At 58.4% G+C, this 16,816-nt stretch overlaps 2 protein-coding genes across 6 annotated transcripts; one reads left to right on the forward strand and one right to left on the reverse strand.

Annotated features, from left to right (window-relative positions):
• The first annotated feature begins 1,074 nt into the window (after positions 1 to 1,074).
• Positions 1,075 to 10,861, forward strand: LSM14B (LSM family member 14B). 5 transcript variants are annotated; one of them, XM_077756825.1, is made up of 10 exons: positions 1,075 to 1,208; positions 2,357 to 2,520; positions 3,591 to 3,726; positions 4,481 to 4,597; positions 6,605 to 6,772; positions 7,018 to 7,095; positions 7,292 to 7,453; positions 7,762 to 7,912; positions 9,582 to 9,767; positions 10,363 to 10,861. In XM_077756825.1, the coding sequence occupies exons 1-9, from the start codon at positions 1,196 to 1,198 to the stop codon at positions 9,751 to 9,753; spliced, it is 1,161 nt and encodes a 386-aa protein (XP_077612951.1). In that variant the 5' UTR covers positions 1,075 to 1,195; the 3' UTR covers positions 9,754 to 9,767; positions 10,363 to 10,861. The 5 variants fall into 5 exon arrangements, with proteins under 5 accessions (XP_077612951.1, XP_077612948.1, XP_077612950.1 ...); XM_077756822.1 differs by lacking the exon at positions 1,075 to 1,208 and having other exon boundaries at positions 2,281 to 2,520; XM_077756824.1 differs by lacking the exon at positions 1,075 to 1,208 and having other exon boundaries at positions 2,281 to 2,520; positions 3,627 to 3,726.
• A 2,200-nt stretch (positions 10,862 to 13,061) lies between these two features.
• Positions 13,062 to 16,266, reverse strand: PSMA7 (proteasome 20S subunit alpha 7). Its single transcript, XM_077756838.1, has 6 exons — positions 16,128 to 16,266; positions 15,490 to 15,614; positions 14,695 to 14,817; positions 14,142 to 14,261; positions 13,638 to 13,700; positions 13,062 to 13,271 (listed from the first exon to the last, which is right to left on the reverse strand). Exons 1-6 carry the CDS (start codon positions 16,138 to 16,140, stop codon positions 13,179 to 13,181), a joined length of 537 nt encoding a protein of 178 aa, XP_077612964.1. The 5' UTR covers positions 16,141 to 16,266; the 3' UTR covers positions 13,062 to 13,178.
• Between the last annotated feature and the right edge of the window lie 550 nt (positions 16,267 to 16,816).

Genomic DNA, 16,816 nt, shown 5'->3' on the forward strand with positions numbered 1-16,816 from the left:
TCTTTGCAGTGGCCTTCATTCTTCTGTTGGGCACTCGTGGTACGAAGAAACACATTTCACATTTCGACTGAGTACCCCCTTAAATACTCACACATGTAAGTGGCCTAATGCAAAATAATATTCTCACTATGTGGGATGCCCTGATATTTTCTATTTCATTGTTTCATTTTTATAAGATGCTTGTCACCATCCACCAGGTCTCTTCCAGGGCCCAGCACTGGTCCCTGATCTGAGGGGCCGGGTCAGGAGGGAGAGACGGACAAAAAGCCGGCGCACACGTGCGCGCTCGCCGTGGCTGCCGGCTAAGCGCTGCGCAGGGGCAGTCGGGGGCCCCCCTCTCCGCCGCTCACCGAGGACGTCCAGGAGGCCTCTGGGCTCGAGCCGGGCGCGCCAGGCCAGGCGGGGCTTTGAGGCGCTGGTGGCGGGCTGGGATTTATTTTAAGGGACACGAAGCTACCGCAGGTTTGGGGGAGGGGAGGGATTAAAGGAGAAGATGCGCTCAGCACTTTATATTTAGCGGCTGACGCGCCGGAAGCGCTCGTTACCCGCAGCTGCCACTGGGCTCAGAGGGCAGCCCCCGCCTCCACGTCTAGGGCAGGGACCCCCAACCCCGCCTTCGACTCCCGGTGGGACTCCCGAGCCCCCGCCTCCACATAGCAGGCGGGGACCCCGAGCCCCGCCTTCAACTCCCTGGGCAGGGACTCCCGAGCCCCCGCCTCCACGTCGCAAGCAGGCAGCCCGAACCCCGCCTTGACCCCGCGGGACAGACACCCTGAAACCCTGCCTTCACCTTCCGGGACAGGGACTCCTGACTTCCCGCCTCCACTCGCAGGGAGGGACCCAAACCTCGTCTTCGCCTCCCGGGCAGGGGCCCTGAACCCCGCCTTCAGCTCGCGGGACAGGNGCCCCCGCCTCCGCCCAGCCCAGCTCTGCAGGTGGCGGGCCGGTGCTGCTGGGCTGGGCGGAGGGGGCGGCGGGCGCCGAGATCCCGGTCCCTGCGGAGGAGGGGCGGGGCGAGGGGCCTGAGGCTTCCCGGGGCCTCCCCAGAACGCGACTCTTGCGAGCCCTTCTGGAACCTATTAAGCAGCTGGGGCCTTGAGCCTGAACAAATACCACGTCTTAATGGAGCCTCCTGCCAGGAGAGGAGCATCGGCCGGCTGCTAGGTGCCCCCGCTTCAAGCGCTTGCCTGCCCTGATGCAGACGCTCGGTCTGTGGCTTTCCCCTTTTGTGGCCGCCCCTTCCCGGGGAGACTTGCAGGAAGGAGGCTGTAACGTGGCTCCAGGGGAGTCCAGAACCTTTTCCCCGCTTGTGGAGGCAGGAGGCAGGAGGCGGCGGCTCCAAAGTTTCTTTGTCTTCCTGCTCTGGGGGAAGATGGCTGGCGTCCTCTCCTCGCCTCTTGGAGAGCAGTGGGGCACAGCCAGGGCTGCAGGAACCTGGGGTGTTGGGTGGGTGTCGAGGGTCAGGGCCCGGCTTCCCTGCTCCTCACGGTGGAGGAGCCTTCGGCCTTCAGGACACAGTCAAAACTCTGGGTGCTCTTCTAAAGCCTGGCTCTCGAGTTCTGGGGAGAGACCCATTGTGGGGCTTCAGGAGAGGATCCGGCGTTGCAAGGTTACGTGCTGGCGTATGCCCTTGGCACTTGAGCGCGTCTGGCACATGCTGTCCCCGTTGGAGAAACTGAGGCCCAGAGTCTCTGGTCCTTAGCAGGAGTCGTGCTCCGATTAGGGAGAGGCGGCTTCGGGCCCAGCGCTGCTCCCACAGCCTGAAGGAGGAGAGACCTGGAGAGACCCTGAGCCCTGCCGGGAAGGGTCCGTAGCCCAGCAAGGCCTTGGGCAGAGCCAGGCTGGCGGTGTGTGGGTCCAGGCCCGAGTCTGCCTTCATTTCCATGAGAGCCCCTCCCGGGGAGGGTGTGGGAGGGTGCGGGTAGCAGCCCGCAGGCTTGTCTCCTAACAAAACAAACTCCCAGGGGTGACGGTGCTGTAAGGTTTCAGGCAGAAAGCAGCTGGCAGGCTATTTAATCTTGGAAGTCTGGTGTAGACGGGTGCTCTGCAAAGCGGACTGTTTGTGGGGGGGCACTGGCCCTCCTGTGCTCACAGTTAAGAATCGTCAACTTCAGGGGACTGTGGGCCTCAGTTGTTAACTTGTCTCTGGGACCCAGAACCTTCTGGAGCGTTGCCAGCCGGGGTCTCATAGGCACCATAGGTTGGAAACGGGGGACGGAGTACCGTTGAGAGGTGGACGGCGGGCGGGGTGCAGGGCACCGAGGGCCCAGTGCCTGAGGGCTGCCGTGCAGAGGGATGGCTTGGACGCCCTTGGCCGAGGATGACAACCTAACCCTTCTTTCTCTCAACTCCCAAGTGAGGTCTTTCGGTACGGAAGACCGTCCCACAGATAGGCCGGCCCCCCCACGCGAGGAGATCTATGAGTACATCATTTTCCGGGGAAGCGATATCAAAGATATCACCGTGTGTGAGCCTCCGAAAGCCCAGCACACGCTCCCTCAGGACCCCGCCATCGTTCAAGTAAGTGTGTTGCCCTGCTCCTGGCGCGGGCACGCGTTCCGAGAGGTGACGCTTTCCAAGTGGAACTTGGTGTCCTCCGTCTGGCGGGAGCACTCAACTCGAGGAATAGCCTTAATGAAAAGTGGTTTAATTTGTGCGTAGGCTGTTGCTTTCCCGCGGAAGGGCTTAACCTCAGCATGCGGTGCCTCGTGCTGTAGAGTGAGACCGTGTGTGCGTGTGTGTGCGTGCACGCGCGCGCGTGTGGGATAGAGAATGTGGGGGTGGGGGGAGAGGAGGGGTGGCACTTCTAGTCATCCCGGGAGGCTGGGGGAATCACATTTGTCCTTCCTGTTGGGTCGGGACCGCAGGACTTGCTGTCTTGACATTGTCCGGATTTTAAATCCCAGCGTGTGAGACACGGAACTGGCGGTTCTTAGGCCGTATGCGTGCCTCCTGCGTTAGGGCAGAATTTGCCCAGGATTACCAGGGAGCCTAGCTTAATATTTTCTCGACTTGCAAATTTGAATATTTATTGGCTCCTCCTCCCTACTGCGGGAGGCTCTGGGACTGAGCGCGCTCCCTGGAAGATAGGAGCATGCACCCGGGGGGGGGCTCTGGGGACACATGGAGAAGCCCCGGGCCAGACCTGTGAAAGGTCTGGAGGGAGACTTCTAGATTTCAGAAGAGGCAAGTACCAGAGTCAGGCCTTGGGGGGACGAAGAGGCCTTTGGGGAGCAACAGGCAGCAGTGTCCCTGAGGGCGTGGGGACCGGCAAGACGCTGCACGCTGGGGACTGGGTGGCTGGGCTGCTGCGTGTTGGGGGCAGGGCCAGATCTAGGACGGCCGCTCTGTCCTCTTATGGAGGCTGCACTATGGAACGACAGCCGGTGGGCAGCCATCGGAGGGGGTTCATCAGGTTAGGGGAATTCAGGTCAGAGCCACCCGGACCGGCGGAGCTGCCCACGGGCTGTGGGAAAGGCAGCTCTGAGCTCCCTTAGGTGCTCCGGGAAGCTCGCCCCCAGCCTCCGGGAACACAGGCAGACGAGCCGGACTGCCTTGCGCTGCTCTCATCCGTGTGTCTCGTCGCTCAGTCCTCCCTGGGCTCAGGCTCGGCCGCCTCCTTCCAGCCACACGTGCCTTACAGCCCCTTCAGAGGGATGCCGCCCTACAGCCAACTGGCCGCCAGCTCCCTGCTGAGCCAGCAGTACGCCGCCTCCTTGGGCCTCGGTGAGTAACCTGTTTCTGTCTGTCTGGTCGGCTCGCGTTGTCATCTCCGGGGGGCGGGGCCACTCCGCTCCTGTCCTGTTCTCGTCCCGCACACTTAACACCTTACTCAGTGCAACTTGAACTGGTTAGAGTGCCGAGAACCCACAGTTCTTCGCTTGTGGGTAAAAGAGCTCGTCTGAGTTTTGGGACAGATGAGTCCAATCAAAATTCATTTGAAATGTCAGTGAAACGTCAGCCTGGGTCTGGGTGGAAGTCATGGCCCGTTATTTGCTTCAACAAGAAACAACTGGTCTGTGTGATTTACAGACGGGTTCTAACGATTGGCACCTTTGTGAGCCCGTGAACGCAGAAGTTAAACCGACACCCATCTGTTGCAGTCCTTTTAATGTCCGTGCTCTGCTCCAAAGTTCTGTCCCCCGAGGCGGGTGGACCCCGGAGTGAGGCTGTCTTCCGCATGTGTAGCGGGACAGGCCGCCTGGCCCGGGACACAGCTCTTCGAGGCGTTCAAACCGTGCCGTTGGCGGGCTTGTACCCCAGCGAGGGGCTGTGGGCGGGCTCTGGGGGCACTCCTGAATCACGCCGTCCGGACTGCTGCTCCACCTGGCTCATAGGGTTTCTAGAATAGGTTTGTGTGAGCCACGTGTCCGAGGAGAGGTCGCTTGGCTCTTTCCGAGCTTGCTGGACGCAGGACCGGTGTCTCGTTACTTATTTGCGTACTTTCTCTTTTGCTCTTCTCTCCTCTGTCTTCCTTTAGAGAAGCTGGTGAGCCCTCCAGCCTCGGCCGCAGCTTCCAGCCCTAGTTCTTCTCCGTCTCCACAGCCCGCCTCAGAGCTTGACATGTCCTCAGAGCCACACCAGCTCACGTCCAAGGGTAACCACAGTTGGGGAGACAGGCGTGCTGCCTTGCCATCCCGAGAGCAAGGGGGTAAACTAGGAGCCTAGAGCCACAGTAGCTGTAGCAGATAATCAACCTGCGGGCTTCGCAAATTAAGTTATTTGTTTGGTTCGCTACGTAGTCATGACTTCTTAATGAGCTCCCATGGTTTTATTTATTTTTTTTTTTTTTAAATTTTTTTTTTTTATGTTTTATTTATTTCTAGGNCCATGGTTTTAAAGAAGGAGTTAGAACTGAGCAAGCGCTTTTGCACTTTATCTGGGTCCAGGGTCTGCTCTGGCCTGGATTGAGACTAGGATGTGCGAAACTTTGCACAGAAAGCCTTTCCCTGGGGATTCGGCTGGTCTGGAATGGGTTCTGGATTGCTGGGCGGTACTGCAGGGGAGCGTCCCTGAGAAACTCACATGCTGTCCTGGGAGCCATGTGCCACATTTGTCACCCATCCAAGGAGCCTTGAGGGTCTTCTAACGTGAAGTCCCTTTAGAATTGGGAGACTCGCTCAACTCGGTGAACGGTGCGGGCCTGGTGACCAGCTCCTTCCTGCCAGTGTGCCCTGCCCATTTCAGCTGAGCCGTGGTGCCTGTTGGGGCTTCTTAATCTTTCCTGATGGTCTTCTTTCACTGGAGAGCTGAGGCTCACATGCCTGACTGTCCAAGGTAGCGCATCTGCACCGCCCTCACCACTGCGGAGGCTCAACCCAGGGTCTTGCCTGGAGCAGCCGTGCCAGTCTGTTAGTTTGCACGTGTTGCTTTCTGCTCCTGCACGGATGCCAGTGTATCCATGATACAGAAGCAGTAATGTTTTTGTCCAGTTAAAACGTTCATGAGTTCATTTAGATTGCTGGCATAAAGCTGCTCTTAGGCAAGGGGAGCTTAATGGTTTGGTTTTATCGAGAACGGGTGAGCCGGAGTCTGACCCCGTCGAGCTTGGTAGGAGCAACCGGGCTGCATCCCTGGGAGGGCCCTGCTGGGCGAGGTGGCAGGCCGGGGACGGTGCTCCAGCGTGGAGCCCCTGTCACAGCACATCTGCGCACACCACTCAGGGAGCCCTTCCAGTTTGCCTTGGAAGCCCTTTATTGATCTGGTCCTGAGGAATATTTCACGGTAACTGCCGTAGTTTCTGTCTCGCATGAAAACCCAGAAAACTGAAATAGCCAGTCTTCACACTTAGTGGGCCGCCTCTCCTGATGGTGACCTCCGTGCTCGGGGCACTGGTTTTCTGCCTCCAGGCTCTGTGTACCTCCACCCAGCCCACAGTGCCCCGTTTGGACTGTACCGGGAAGGGTGAAGAGGGACGGCCCAGTGTGGGCGGCATGCCCTCTCCCCCTTCCTGCCTCCGAGGACCCCTCAGGAGCTGGGACCTCCCCCGAGGGCTGGGACTGCATTGTCATAGGGACAGACTCGATGTCGCCCCACCACCAAGGGCAGCCTGGGAGCCTTTGTCATTTCAAGATGCGTTATTCTTCTGTAATTGGCTTTTATTACCTCATCCTTTTCGGTTTTGTTATGTCTCGAACAGAAACAGCCATGTTCTAGAATTTAACTTTAAAGAATGACCATTTATTAGAAGGTCCCAGACTGGGTTGGTTGGTGTCCAGTGTGGCCTGGAACGAAACAAATTCTCACGCCGTGAATTTGCCAGCATCTCGGAACCACGGAGCCCCCTCGGGGTTAGAGTCTGTGTGGCTTTTGGAAGCTGTTTGTAAACCGCCTGGGAGGTGTTCGTTTCCGGCAGGGTGCTTTTGTCTCCTCGGGGTTACCTAGCATGGTGGTCCTGAGGCTCAGGGCGCCCCGGTGAGCTGGCCGTGTTGCCGCCTGGCTAGTCGCAGAGGGGCTGGGCCGGGAGGCTTCGCCACGATCGGGAGAGCTTCGAGCCGGTGCCTCCACCTGCCCGGCCTGCCCCTCCCCCCGCCCAAGGGAGCGGCTGGAGGGCCGGGACGCTGTCTCCCCTCTGGTCCTAAACCCTCCTTCCCTTCCATCTCAGGAGCCGGCTTTCCATCCGTTCCAGTTGGCAAGAGCCCCATGGTGGAGCAGGCCGTCCAGACGGGTTCTGTCGATAACCTGAACGCCAGAAAGCTGTTACCTGGCAAGGCCGCCGTGGGGATGCAGCTGAACGGGCGTCCAGCCCAGCCAGGCGGCAAGGCCACCAGCGGTACTTGCCCTTCCCCCTCTGCTGTCTGCTTCGCGGCCTCAAAGTGGCGCCCCGCTTCCTGGGCTTCTCTCGTCCTTCTTGTTCCTTTTTTAATTAAAAAGCCCCCAGCCCTGCCCCCCATCCTAAACACGGGGTTCTCACAGGGCCTGCCCTGCTGCGCGGCCCCCGTGTCAGCGCCACCCTGCCTGCGCCATGGGGCTCGGCTTCAGTAGGCGCTTGCCTTACTCTTCCCTGTTGCGCCTTAGATGTAGTTCAGCCGGCAGCTGTGCAAAGTCAAGGGCAGGTGAACGATGAGAACAGAAGACCTCAGAGGAGGAGATCAGGTAACAGCTGTTGCCACTTGAGTTCTGGGGCGCCACGAACCATCCAGCTGTGCTCTGCCTGGCCTTTTGCGTGACGGTTTCGGGGGTGCCGGGGCTCAGTGTCCGCTTCAGCAAGCCTTGTCTCTCTTTGTCATTCATCTCACGGGGAGTAATGTCAGCTTGGCGGCTCACCAGTTCCGGCTTTTCCTTCTCGCAGGGAACAGACGAACGAGGAATCGCTCCAGAGGGCAAAACCGCCCAACTAACGTCAAAGAGAACACGATCAAGTTTGAAGGCGACTTTGATTTTGAGAGTGCAAATGCCCAGTTCAACAGAGAGGAGCTGGACAAAGAGTTTAAGAAGAAACTGAATTTTAAAGGTGTTTGTCGTTGTGCAGAGTTCCCTCCCCACCAAGGAGCATCTGAAGCTGCAGGCGCAGAACAGAAGGGTGGGGGCGGGGCCGTCTAAGGGAGTCCTGGGTGAGAACGAGTCTTAGGGTGCTGTGCAAACTGCTCGTGGGGCGAGGAGCAGGCCAAGTGAGCTGGGAGGGTGGGCCCGTCCGACACAGACCACCCTTCCTCCCCCTCATTTCTGAGGCCTGAGGACTGCGGCCCGGGGGCCCGCCCCGGTGGAAGGAGCGCCGTGTTTGCTTCGCAGCATCCCGGTGTGCTCTGCTTCTCTGTGCAGACGACAGAGCTGAGAAGGGGGACGAGAAGGACCCGGCCGTGGTGACCCAGAGTGATGAGGCTCCCGCTGAGGAAGACCACCTGGGGCCCAACTGCTACTACGACAAGTCCAAGTCCTTCTTTGACAACATCTCTTCTGAGCTCAAGACCAGGTGAGGGGGCCGCGCTCGGGGCCGGCGAGGCGGGGCTGCGCCCGCAGGAGGACACTCTTCCTGCCTCGCGACTCCGGAGCCGGGGGTGTGCTCTCTTCAAGACGGGGCTCCCATCCTAGTTCAGGACAAGTCTAAGGTCCTAGTCAGGTTTCTGCCACGCGAGCGCATCTGTCGCAGTGGCACCAGCAGGTGGCAGTGTGAGACCCCTGGCTGTCACAGGCACCTGAGGGTCTGTCCAAAGTCCAGCCTCGACTTCCGTCTTGGCTTTGCTACCCTTTTGTCCGCCGAGGCTGGGCTCTACACCGTGCCACCGGCTGAGTGATCGTGTGACTCGGTTATACATGACCTTGTCCTGGCAGCTGGCCCTGGTGGCCTGAGCCCCTTGCTGCTTGCAGCTGGCCTGCTTGTTCCGTCTGGGGCTGGGACCCTGGGCACACACACAGTCTCTGCCCCCCGAAGTGCTGAGATGCTGCCCCGCGTGCAGGCCAGACGGTACAGGATGGGCAGGCATGGAACCCGTGTCCGCTCGTTCCACGCACAGAGTGCCAGACCCTGCCAGGCATTGAGGGCACAGTGCAGGGGGGAAACCCTGCTGTCCTATGTTTATGTTCTGGCGTGGAAAATAGATAACACGTGCGTGTATGGGCTAGAAATGTGTCTGGGAGCTGGAGGGGAGAGGCTGGGCAGTGTCGGGGGTGGCAGGTAGGGGTAAACTGAGTACAGAGGTCTCACACTGTGTGGTGCTGGGAGCCGTGTGTGGGTGAGTGAAGCTTCTACACACAGGCTGTGGGGTGAGGCAGGCTGTGTGCGTCTGCCGCGCACTGGAGCAGATTCCCAGAGAGGCGGTCAGCAACGAGGGGGGGGACACGTGTGAGCGGGGGTCACGGTGACGGCCAGCTTGTGTGCCATGAGCCGTGGGCAGCTGTCCGGGTCGGAGCCAGAGGTGGTGCTAGTTGACCTCTCCCCCATCTCTGCTGAGAATGCGAAGGCAGGCAGGAGGGGCTGGTGGCTCATCCGGAGGCCTCTTAGCAGTCCTGGGGGCCCGGAATAGGGCGATGGTGGCGGTGGAGGAGAGAGCTTGGCTGCTCCCTGCATTTTGCCAACCGGACGGGAGGGGAACCAAAACGACCATCTGGGTTTCGGGCTGGGCGGGTGAAGGGTGCAGCTGCTGGCTCTGCGCGAAGCCCGTGGGGCCAATGGAGCTCGGTGCCTGGAAACATGAGACGCACAGGCGGGTGTTGGCCACATACTCAGCACAAAGGGTGCTGGGTGGTGTGCGGGGTCGCTGCTGTGGCCCCACTGCCCCCAGTAACCGTTGTGTTCTTGGAGACCCTGCTCCCTTTAGCCCAGCCTCCTCCTCGTGTAATAGAAACTTTTCTGGAGGGGTCCCTGGTCTGCTCTGGATCCTGGGAGCTTCACGGGCACCGTCTAGCGTCATGCACTCACCTTAGTTGATAAAAGCAGGATGGCTCACGCTGGGCAGCCCCTTCCAGTGGGTGGCAGTGCAGCTGGGAGCACCCACAGGGTGGGCTCTCTGGCTCCGGGGTCCTGCCTAGGTCGTCCCCTCCGATGGCTCCACCTGCCCACCCTCCCGTCCCCCTGGACTGGCTCCGGAAGCCGTGAGCGGGTGCCCGCTGCAGTCGGTCTCACATACCTGTCTGTGGTCCAGTTCTAGGCGGACTACGTGGGCTGAAGAGCGGAAGCTCAACACGGAGACTTTTGGGGTGTCGGGAAGGTTTCTTCGTGGCCGTAGCTTCAGGGGTGGATTCCGAGGGGGCAGGGGCAACGGTACGACCCGCCGCAACCCAACTTCCCACAGAGCAGGGACCGGCAGGGTGTGAGGATGTGGCCGCAGGTGAGTGAGGGACGGGAGCTTCTGGGCCCCGTGGCGGGAGGGCCCTGGGGGGGGCACTTCCTGGTAGGCACCCTCCTCGGGAAGAGCTTAGGAGTCCAGGAGCCGCCAGCCCTGGCTTCAGCAGGAGGAGGAGCCTCCGGGGTCAAGATGAGGGCCTTGACCTTCTGAATCACCCCTGGGTGGGGTGGGGGGGCGGGGGGAAAGGCTCCTAGGGACAGCGGGTCCGGGTGTGGGGGGACCGGGTGCTTGCTACTCCAGTGTGGTCGGCAAGGACAGCTGTCACGAGCCGGCCTCCCCACCCCGCAGGGACCCCCAGGTGTGCACAAACACGGTTCAGGCCGCCTGTGTGCCCCGTGGGTCTGGGTGGGGAGTGGGCTGCAGGGGTGCCGGGTGCTGGCCCACCCCAGCTGGGTGCCTGGGAACCTGGAGCTTGCTCCCTGAGCCCAGTGTGCACTAAGAGGATTTTTTCGTTGGCTGTGATCGGGGACCCGGCCTGATAGCAGCGGGAGGGAGGCCACGTGCCTGGCTCCTGCGGGCGGCCGCCTAGCGGAACGTGCTGAGCGCACTCACACAGTGTCCCGTCCCTTTCTTGCAGGAGCCTGCAGAGGCAGCACAGAAACGAAGCTGTGTCAGGTTATCAGAAGACGCTGCCCTGACCGGGGACGCGTGGGCCACTTTGATTACCGAGTGTGGAAAGTCCCCATACTACTACTTATGTTTTGGACTTAATTGGACTTGGACACAGTCTGAGTTAGAACCACTTGTTTGGGGGGAAGTATTCGTGGGTAACCTCTTTGAGGTATTTTGGCCTGTCTTTCTTCTTTAGTTGCACTCGGCCTAATTCTAAGGTTTTGGTATTTTGGAAAAAGGTTTCTAGAGCAAAAGCTTGATCCTCACTTTGTGACTTTTTGTGTGTGACAGCTTTGACTTTTTTAAAGTGGAACCAAATCTTATTTGGCAAATGTGGCAGCCAGTTGCCTCTTTATAACCCAACTGGCCTCTGGTGCTGCTGGCCTAGCACCCCCAGGGTCCCCGGGGGGAGGGTCTCAGGAGCTGGGCAGGGCCAGCCTGGGGGCGGGCGGGGGTGGGTGGGCCTGGGCAGGAAGAGTGGGGGTGNACTCTTACATCCAGAGCTGTGATGTCAAGGTTGAGGGATGGTGGGGTCGTGGGGGCGGGATGGGGGTAAGTCCTGGAGGCTTAGGAAGGGGTCCTGAACATGAGATAGGTGTTGCTCAGAGCCTGGCTTCCATAGGAATCAGGGTTGGGGACCAAAGGCCTGTGGTTGTCCCTACCCTTCTTGCCCTGTCCCTGCCGTCCCCTGATCCAGGCCAGTCAGTGTTGGACTCTGGCCACCATTCAGTGTCTCATCCACTTGGAAATGAGCCAGTCTTTTTTGCAAGGTCGGTTGACCGAGAACATATTTCTTCTCGACTGTAAATAGTTCTGTGTTTTTGTTTTACAGGTGGGTGGAGGGAGGGTGGGCAATATAAATTCGTTGCATGAGTAAATGGGTCAGACCTTTAGCATAAGCATGCGCCCTTCTGAGGGACAGGGCATCGTGTTGAACATAAGCACCTTGGTAACTAAACCCCTTTAAATAGCTGTAAAGGCTTTAGTTCTGTATTGATTCAGTTACTGGAAAAGCTTGGGTTTATTTTTGTAGGACTTAACGGCTAAGACTTAGAACATAGCACTGGGTCGCTCTCTTGGAGTAATGTAAATTGTAATTATAAATAAACATGCAAACCTTTAAAACTTTCTTCTCTGAGAGTAAATCGTTGTGGGTTGTGCTGCCAGAGTCCGTGCCCAGCCACCACGAGGTGTTCAGGCCTCCAGCTGGTAGGATCCTGGGGGACATCTGCTCTTGAGTGACATTGACCTGGCTGGTCTGGGTAAAGGGCATGAGCCAGCCCAAGTGTACAGTGGGCCACCTTCCTGGAATGAGCCACTCTGCTTTCCAGACAGGGGACACAAGCTAGTTGGAAAAGCTCTGTCCTCAGATAAACCGCTTCGGCGACAGTCCTTACTGCCCACCCCACCCTCTCCAGGCTGCCCAGAGCTTGCGTGTCCTCAGTGCCCCACGGCCTGGTCCAGAGCTAGACCCCCACACCATACAGAACAGCACACGTGGCTGTTTGGACTGGAAGCGCCACATGTCACTAAATGGGTTCCTGGGGGACTTTGAAAGGCCCACCACATCCAGCCTGTCCCCTAGCTCAGTGCCTGCCCATGGCTCTGTCGGGCCCAAGCAGGCCCGGGCAGCAGGGAGCTGGCCTGCAACGTCCTGGCCCTGTGGTCGTTGTCACAATTTCAACAAGTTCTCAGCCACCGTCATTTTTGGGAGGACCAACTTACGTTTTTGGCCAAGAAGTTAAAATCTCCCATAGCGTCCACGTTAGACGCAGGTGGCCAGGACACGAACCTAAATGAAGTAGGTGACTCAGTGTTCACTAGATAGGTATTTCCTTTAGAGAATCTAAATATAGTCCAGTCACAGCAGTGACTAACTTTGCTATTAACACTCATATACTGAGATCTTGACAACTGTACATTCTATGCTGAGCTTAAGATGTTTGGGAGTTTCTACTCCTTTTTAGAAGATAGAATGTATACGTGCCACTCAGAACCCAGCGAGAGAGGCTGAAGACACAGGTGGCAAGCAGAGCCCTGGGATCCCAACGGCACAGCTGGAAGGGGCATCCAGCCAAAGGGCCCTTTGTGCCACCGCCTGGTGGGGCAGGGGGCCACTCAGCGGTTCTGTCACGGACTGGCAGCAGGGCCTCCTGTGAAGCCGTAAAGCTGCAGGTACAGGGGGTTAGGATGGCGGTGAAGCTGCTGCCGCATGGGACCTGGAAGAAGGACGGTCTCTGGCTAGAGAGCGAGCGAGCGCATGCGCACAGGGGACAGTCAGCACCAGGATCTCAAAGGAGAGCACTGAAGTGTGAAGACTTGATTTACGGAAACCAGAAGGGACTCCTGAACACGGCTGCTGCTCTGCGGGATTCTGACTGAACACCGAACGGGTGCCGTGTGGGTCTCCCTGATGTGTGTCAGGAAGGAACGAGGTCCGTCTGCTAGCCCTTCTGTTGGGAGTCCCTGCGTCCGTCTCACGCATGTGCTTCTGTCTACAGCAGCCGTCATGCTTTGCGTGCACTCCTGGCGCAGCCTGGACTCCAACCCAACAAGATGGCCCCGGCCCGCCACCAGCTTGGCGACAAGAACAGAGAGCATGCAGACCCCCTTTGAAGAGCCTTCTGGACTACACCCAAGAGACGCACGCTCTGCAAAAAAGGGTAACAAATAGGAAGTTTATTGCAAGATCTTGGACAGTAGATGAACGGAATGGAAATGCCTGCGTGTCATTTTGAGAATCCATGATTTGAATTTAAAAATCAATTCAAGATTTCATCATCATGATGCTTTCTTTTGTTTCTTCTTTTCATTTTCTTCTTTTTCTTTTTCAATTTCGGCAACGTACTTCTCAATTTCTTCAGGATTTAAAATCTACCAAAGAAAGGTTATGATTAGCCTCCAAGGCACACAAGGCGCCAGGGCACCAGTGTCCCCTCTGGGGAGGAAGGCGCCGGGGCTCCGGCCACACGCCCCGCATGGCTGCTTTCACAGGAAAACTAGGCCGTGTGTACCTGACCGGGTGATACCAGTCAGAGCCGCGCAGGCCTGCGAACATGCAAGCACCAGCCTCCCCGGAGATCCTCACTGCGGGCCCTGCTCTCCCGCTTGTTTGTGGGAGCCTTGGGAAGGGCCTGTCTCCCAGCACACGGCGCCCCCCCATCCCTGGGTCCCTGCTCCCCACCCCCCATTCCTGGGAACGCTCCAGGGCGAAGGACAGCAAACAAACTCGGTGATTACCTTGAGGGGTTGGTCACGTCTCATGACGGCCAGTTCAATGTTTTTGCCACCGGACTGGACCACCTTGGAAGGCACAGGAGGAGGTCAGGCGCCACCCGCCCTGCCCTCCCCACCGTGAAGCCCAGACGGCTGGACTCCAGCCTGGCCATCTGGCCACCTCTCTGCTGCTTTGGCTTTACCTGCCAGCATCTCCCAAGTGCTGACGAAGCCCAAGGCCACGACTCCCAGCTGCCAGTCCCCCTTCTATCCCCAACCTCAGCAGGCGTGCTGTGAATGGAAGACTCCAACCTACCCTGCGCCTCCTGTCCGGCCTCTGCTCCTCACCTGAGCGCGCTCCCGGGCCAGCTACCTGGCCCCACCTGCCCCAGCCGCACGAGGGAGCTGACGGGCCACCGGAGCAGGGCCCGGCACGCCGCCTGTGCCCTCACCGCCTGCGCACAGCCGCCCACTTCCCTGCTGTCCATCCTGCCCCGCCCAAGCAGCAGATTTCAAATGCAAACGCACTTCCAGGAGGGCCTTGATGACCAACTTAATGGTCAGGTCGTCCGTCTCAATGGCTTCGTCAGTATAATTCTTCTCCAGAAACTCCCGCACAGACTTGGCGCCCCGGCCTATCGCATTGGCCTGAAAGAGAAACGCGTTCTATGGTGCCGGGCATGACAATCCAAAACCAGCCCAGGACATGGCCACGGCTGCCTGGGCCAGCCGTGCGTCACGGAGGCAGCCTGGCCCCCAGGCCCTGCCCTGTGGACTCCTTTCCCCAAGGGCTATTTGGAATTGGTGCTGGTCCTTACCCCGAGTGGGATTCTTTTTCATTACTGAAAAACACAAAGGTGACCGTATTTCGTGCCACATACCCCCACGCCTATCGTTAGACACGGTCTCAAACAGCAACGTCTACGGACTTCTTCACTCCCACATCAGAAGCGTCACAGGACAGACAGGTAGTGAGTGCACGTGCACACGCGCCAGCAGGAGACCCAGTTCCTTCTAGTGGTCTCTGCAACTCTGTCCTGGCAAGTCCGCCAGAAGACCCTCTGTTCTGTCAGAGCCTCACCTTCCAGGCATGATATGTCCCCGAGGGGTCTGTCTGATAGAGTCTGGGTGTGCCATCAAAGTCGAAACCCACAATGAGGGCGGAGATGCCGAACGGCCTGCGTCCATTGCTCTGCGTGTAGCGCTGGCGGGAAAAGGAACGTGTTAATGTCTTCTCGGCACAAAAGGCCCCGTGGAACCCACCCTAAGTCGCGCGCGCACACACGACATTTCCAACAGCTGGGCCTTCGCTGTAGGGATGGAGACATTCAGGTTATCTGCAGTTCAAATGCTGAGGACGGCGGGCCTGGACTGCTCGTCGGTCCTCCTTCCTTCGTGCGGTTTTGCTCAGAAAGACGTGCGAGACCGGCCTGTGACCAAACTGAATCGCAGGGCACAACCGAGGCCGCCAGAACCACTCTGACAACACACGCGCTTTTGGCTACGCACTTGACTTTAAAATGACCAGCACTTCACCAGACGGTGGGGCTGGCTCTCAGCTCCTCCCAAATAGTTGGTAACCAACCATTCGAGACATCAAGACAAAGACTATCAAGTCCCTCCAGAAATATGAGCTTGGACTGTCCCCACGCCACTAAATGAGAACAATGCCACCAAAGTGGACAAGCTACAGTGAAGTTACACTGCACAAAGATCGGGACTGTGCGTGGAATTAGAGCAGTTTCCTGATTCCCCTGAAGTGACCTATGCAAACACGTACACACAGGTAACATGAACTCCTGCGGCAGGACACTTTTTGGGACACGGCAGTGGCTGCCATGTAACCAGGGCTGAGCCACAGGCAGGGAAAGCCCACCTGCTTGAGACTGGCAATGTAGCGCGTGATGTACTCCACGGTGACTGGGTCCTCCACGGTCAGCCGGTGGCTCTGGCACTCCACCCGGGCCCTGTTGATGACTATCCTCGCGTCTGCAGTGAGCCCTGCAACGGCAGAGAGACGGCCACCTGAGCCACGCCTCATCGGTTCCAATCGAGGAAGCACGGGTCACATAAGCACACAGCAGTTATACTCCGGCCAGTTCTCTGAAACCCGGCTCTCAGGTCATCTGGGTGATGGACACTGGAGCGATCATCCTCTGGCTGTGCACAGAGGCCTCTGACGACGCCCAGTTCAGTTTACAGCAACTGGGATCTTGCTAGAGTGAACCTGCCTGGAGGCGCGAGTGTCCAGAGCACACAGCGCGCCCCCACGGCAGGGACTGCGCCGGGGAGAGCCAGGCGTGCCGGGCCTGTCTGGAGACTGATCCTGTCATGTGCCAGCAACAGCACAGAGCGCCCCTGCCCCCCATGAGAGCTTGGTGAAGCTGGCAAAGATCCAAATCACCTCCTTTTAAATGACTTCCGTTTACCCACTTTGTAGATCTTTCAAAAGCCACCCCACCAAAGTTCTAATCTTTAACGACCTCTAAGGACCGGGGCACCGGCCCCACGCACCCGCGAATGCCATGCAGACGTTGTCATCCAATGCACAGATCTTGCGTACGGTTCTCTCATCCTGCAGTTTGGCCACAGACTTCTTCTCCACGCCCAGAACAACGATGTCCTTTCCTCGAACGCCCACCTTCAATAAAAATCAACACGGTCCTTAAGAAAGCGACAAGGTTCTGCCGTCGGGCACGGGGCGCTTCAGCGGGTGGTAACGGGGTCCTGCGAACACCCTGGGGGTGGGCCCCACACTTCGCAGATCACAGAAACTGACCCATGTGTGGCAGAGCTGGGTGCCCACTCCTGGGCACTCACCATCCGGCATGAAGTTTCCACTACAACACAGTAGCTGTTGTGTATTTGTGTATATTACTTCCACGCGGATCAGAGAGACACACATAAGGCTTTTAGGCCTGAGACCCTGACCTTTAACACTATTGTTCTGAAAGCAATGTTTCTATCATTGTGAAGCGACATTAGAACCCACCCTGGGAGCACCTGGGTGGCTCAGTCAGTCAAGAGTCCAACTCTTGGTTTCTGCTCAGGTCATGATCTCCCAGCGGCTTGTGAGACTGAGCCCTCAGTCGGGCTCTGCACTGGGAGCTGCTTGGGAATCTATCCTTGCCCTGCACTCTCTCTCTCTCACAAACAAAAACACGCCCCCTCTCTCTCAAAATAAAAAAACACTGAGAGAACAA

Source organism: Crocuta crocuta, unplaced genomic scaffold (genome assembly GCF_008692635.1).
Source record: "Crocuta crocuta isolate KB4526 unplaced genomic scaffold, BGI_CrCroc_1.0 scaffold613, whole genome shotgun sequence".
Lineage (NCBI taxonomy): Eukaryota > Metazoa > Chordata > Mammalia > Carnivora > Hyaenidae > Crocuta > Crocuta crocuta.

Coding starts and splice junctions, on each gene's coding strand:
- PSMA7 (XM_077756838.1), bottom strand. Junction 14,262..14,694: donor GGACATATCATGCCTGGAAG/GTGAGGCTCTGA, acceptor TTTCTCTTTCAG/GCCAATGCGATAGGCCGGGG. Junction 13,272..13,637: donor GACGTGACCAACCCCTCAAG/GTAATCACCGAG, acceptor TTTCTTTGGTAG/ATTTTAAATCCTGAAGAAAT.
- LSM14B (XM_077756822.1), top strand. CDS start 2,296: ATGGCTTGGACGCCCTTGGCCGAGGATGACAACCTAACCCTTCTTTCT. Junction 2,521..3,590: donor AGGACCCCGCCATCGTTCAA/GTAAGTGTGTTG, acceptor CTCGTCGCTCAG/TCCTCCCTGGGCTCAGGCTC. Junction 4,598..6,604: donor ACACCAGCTCACGTCCAAGG/GTAACCACAGTT, acceptor CTTCCATCTCAG/GAGCCGGCTTTCCATCCGTT.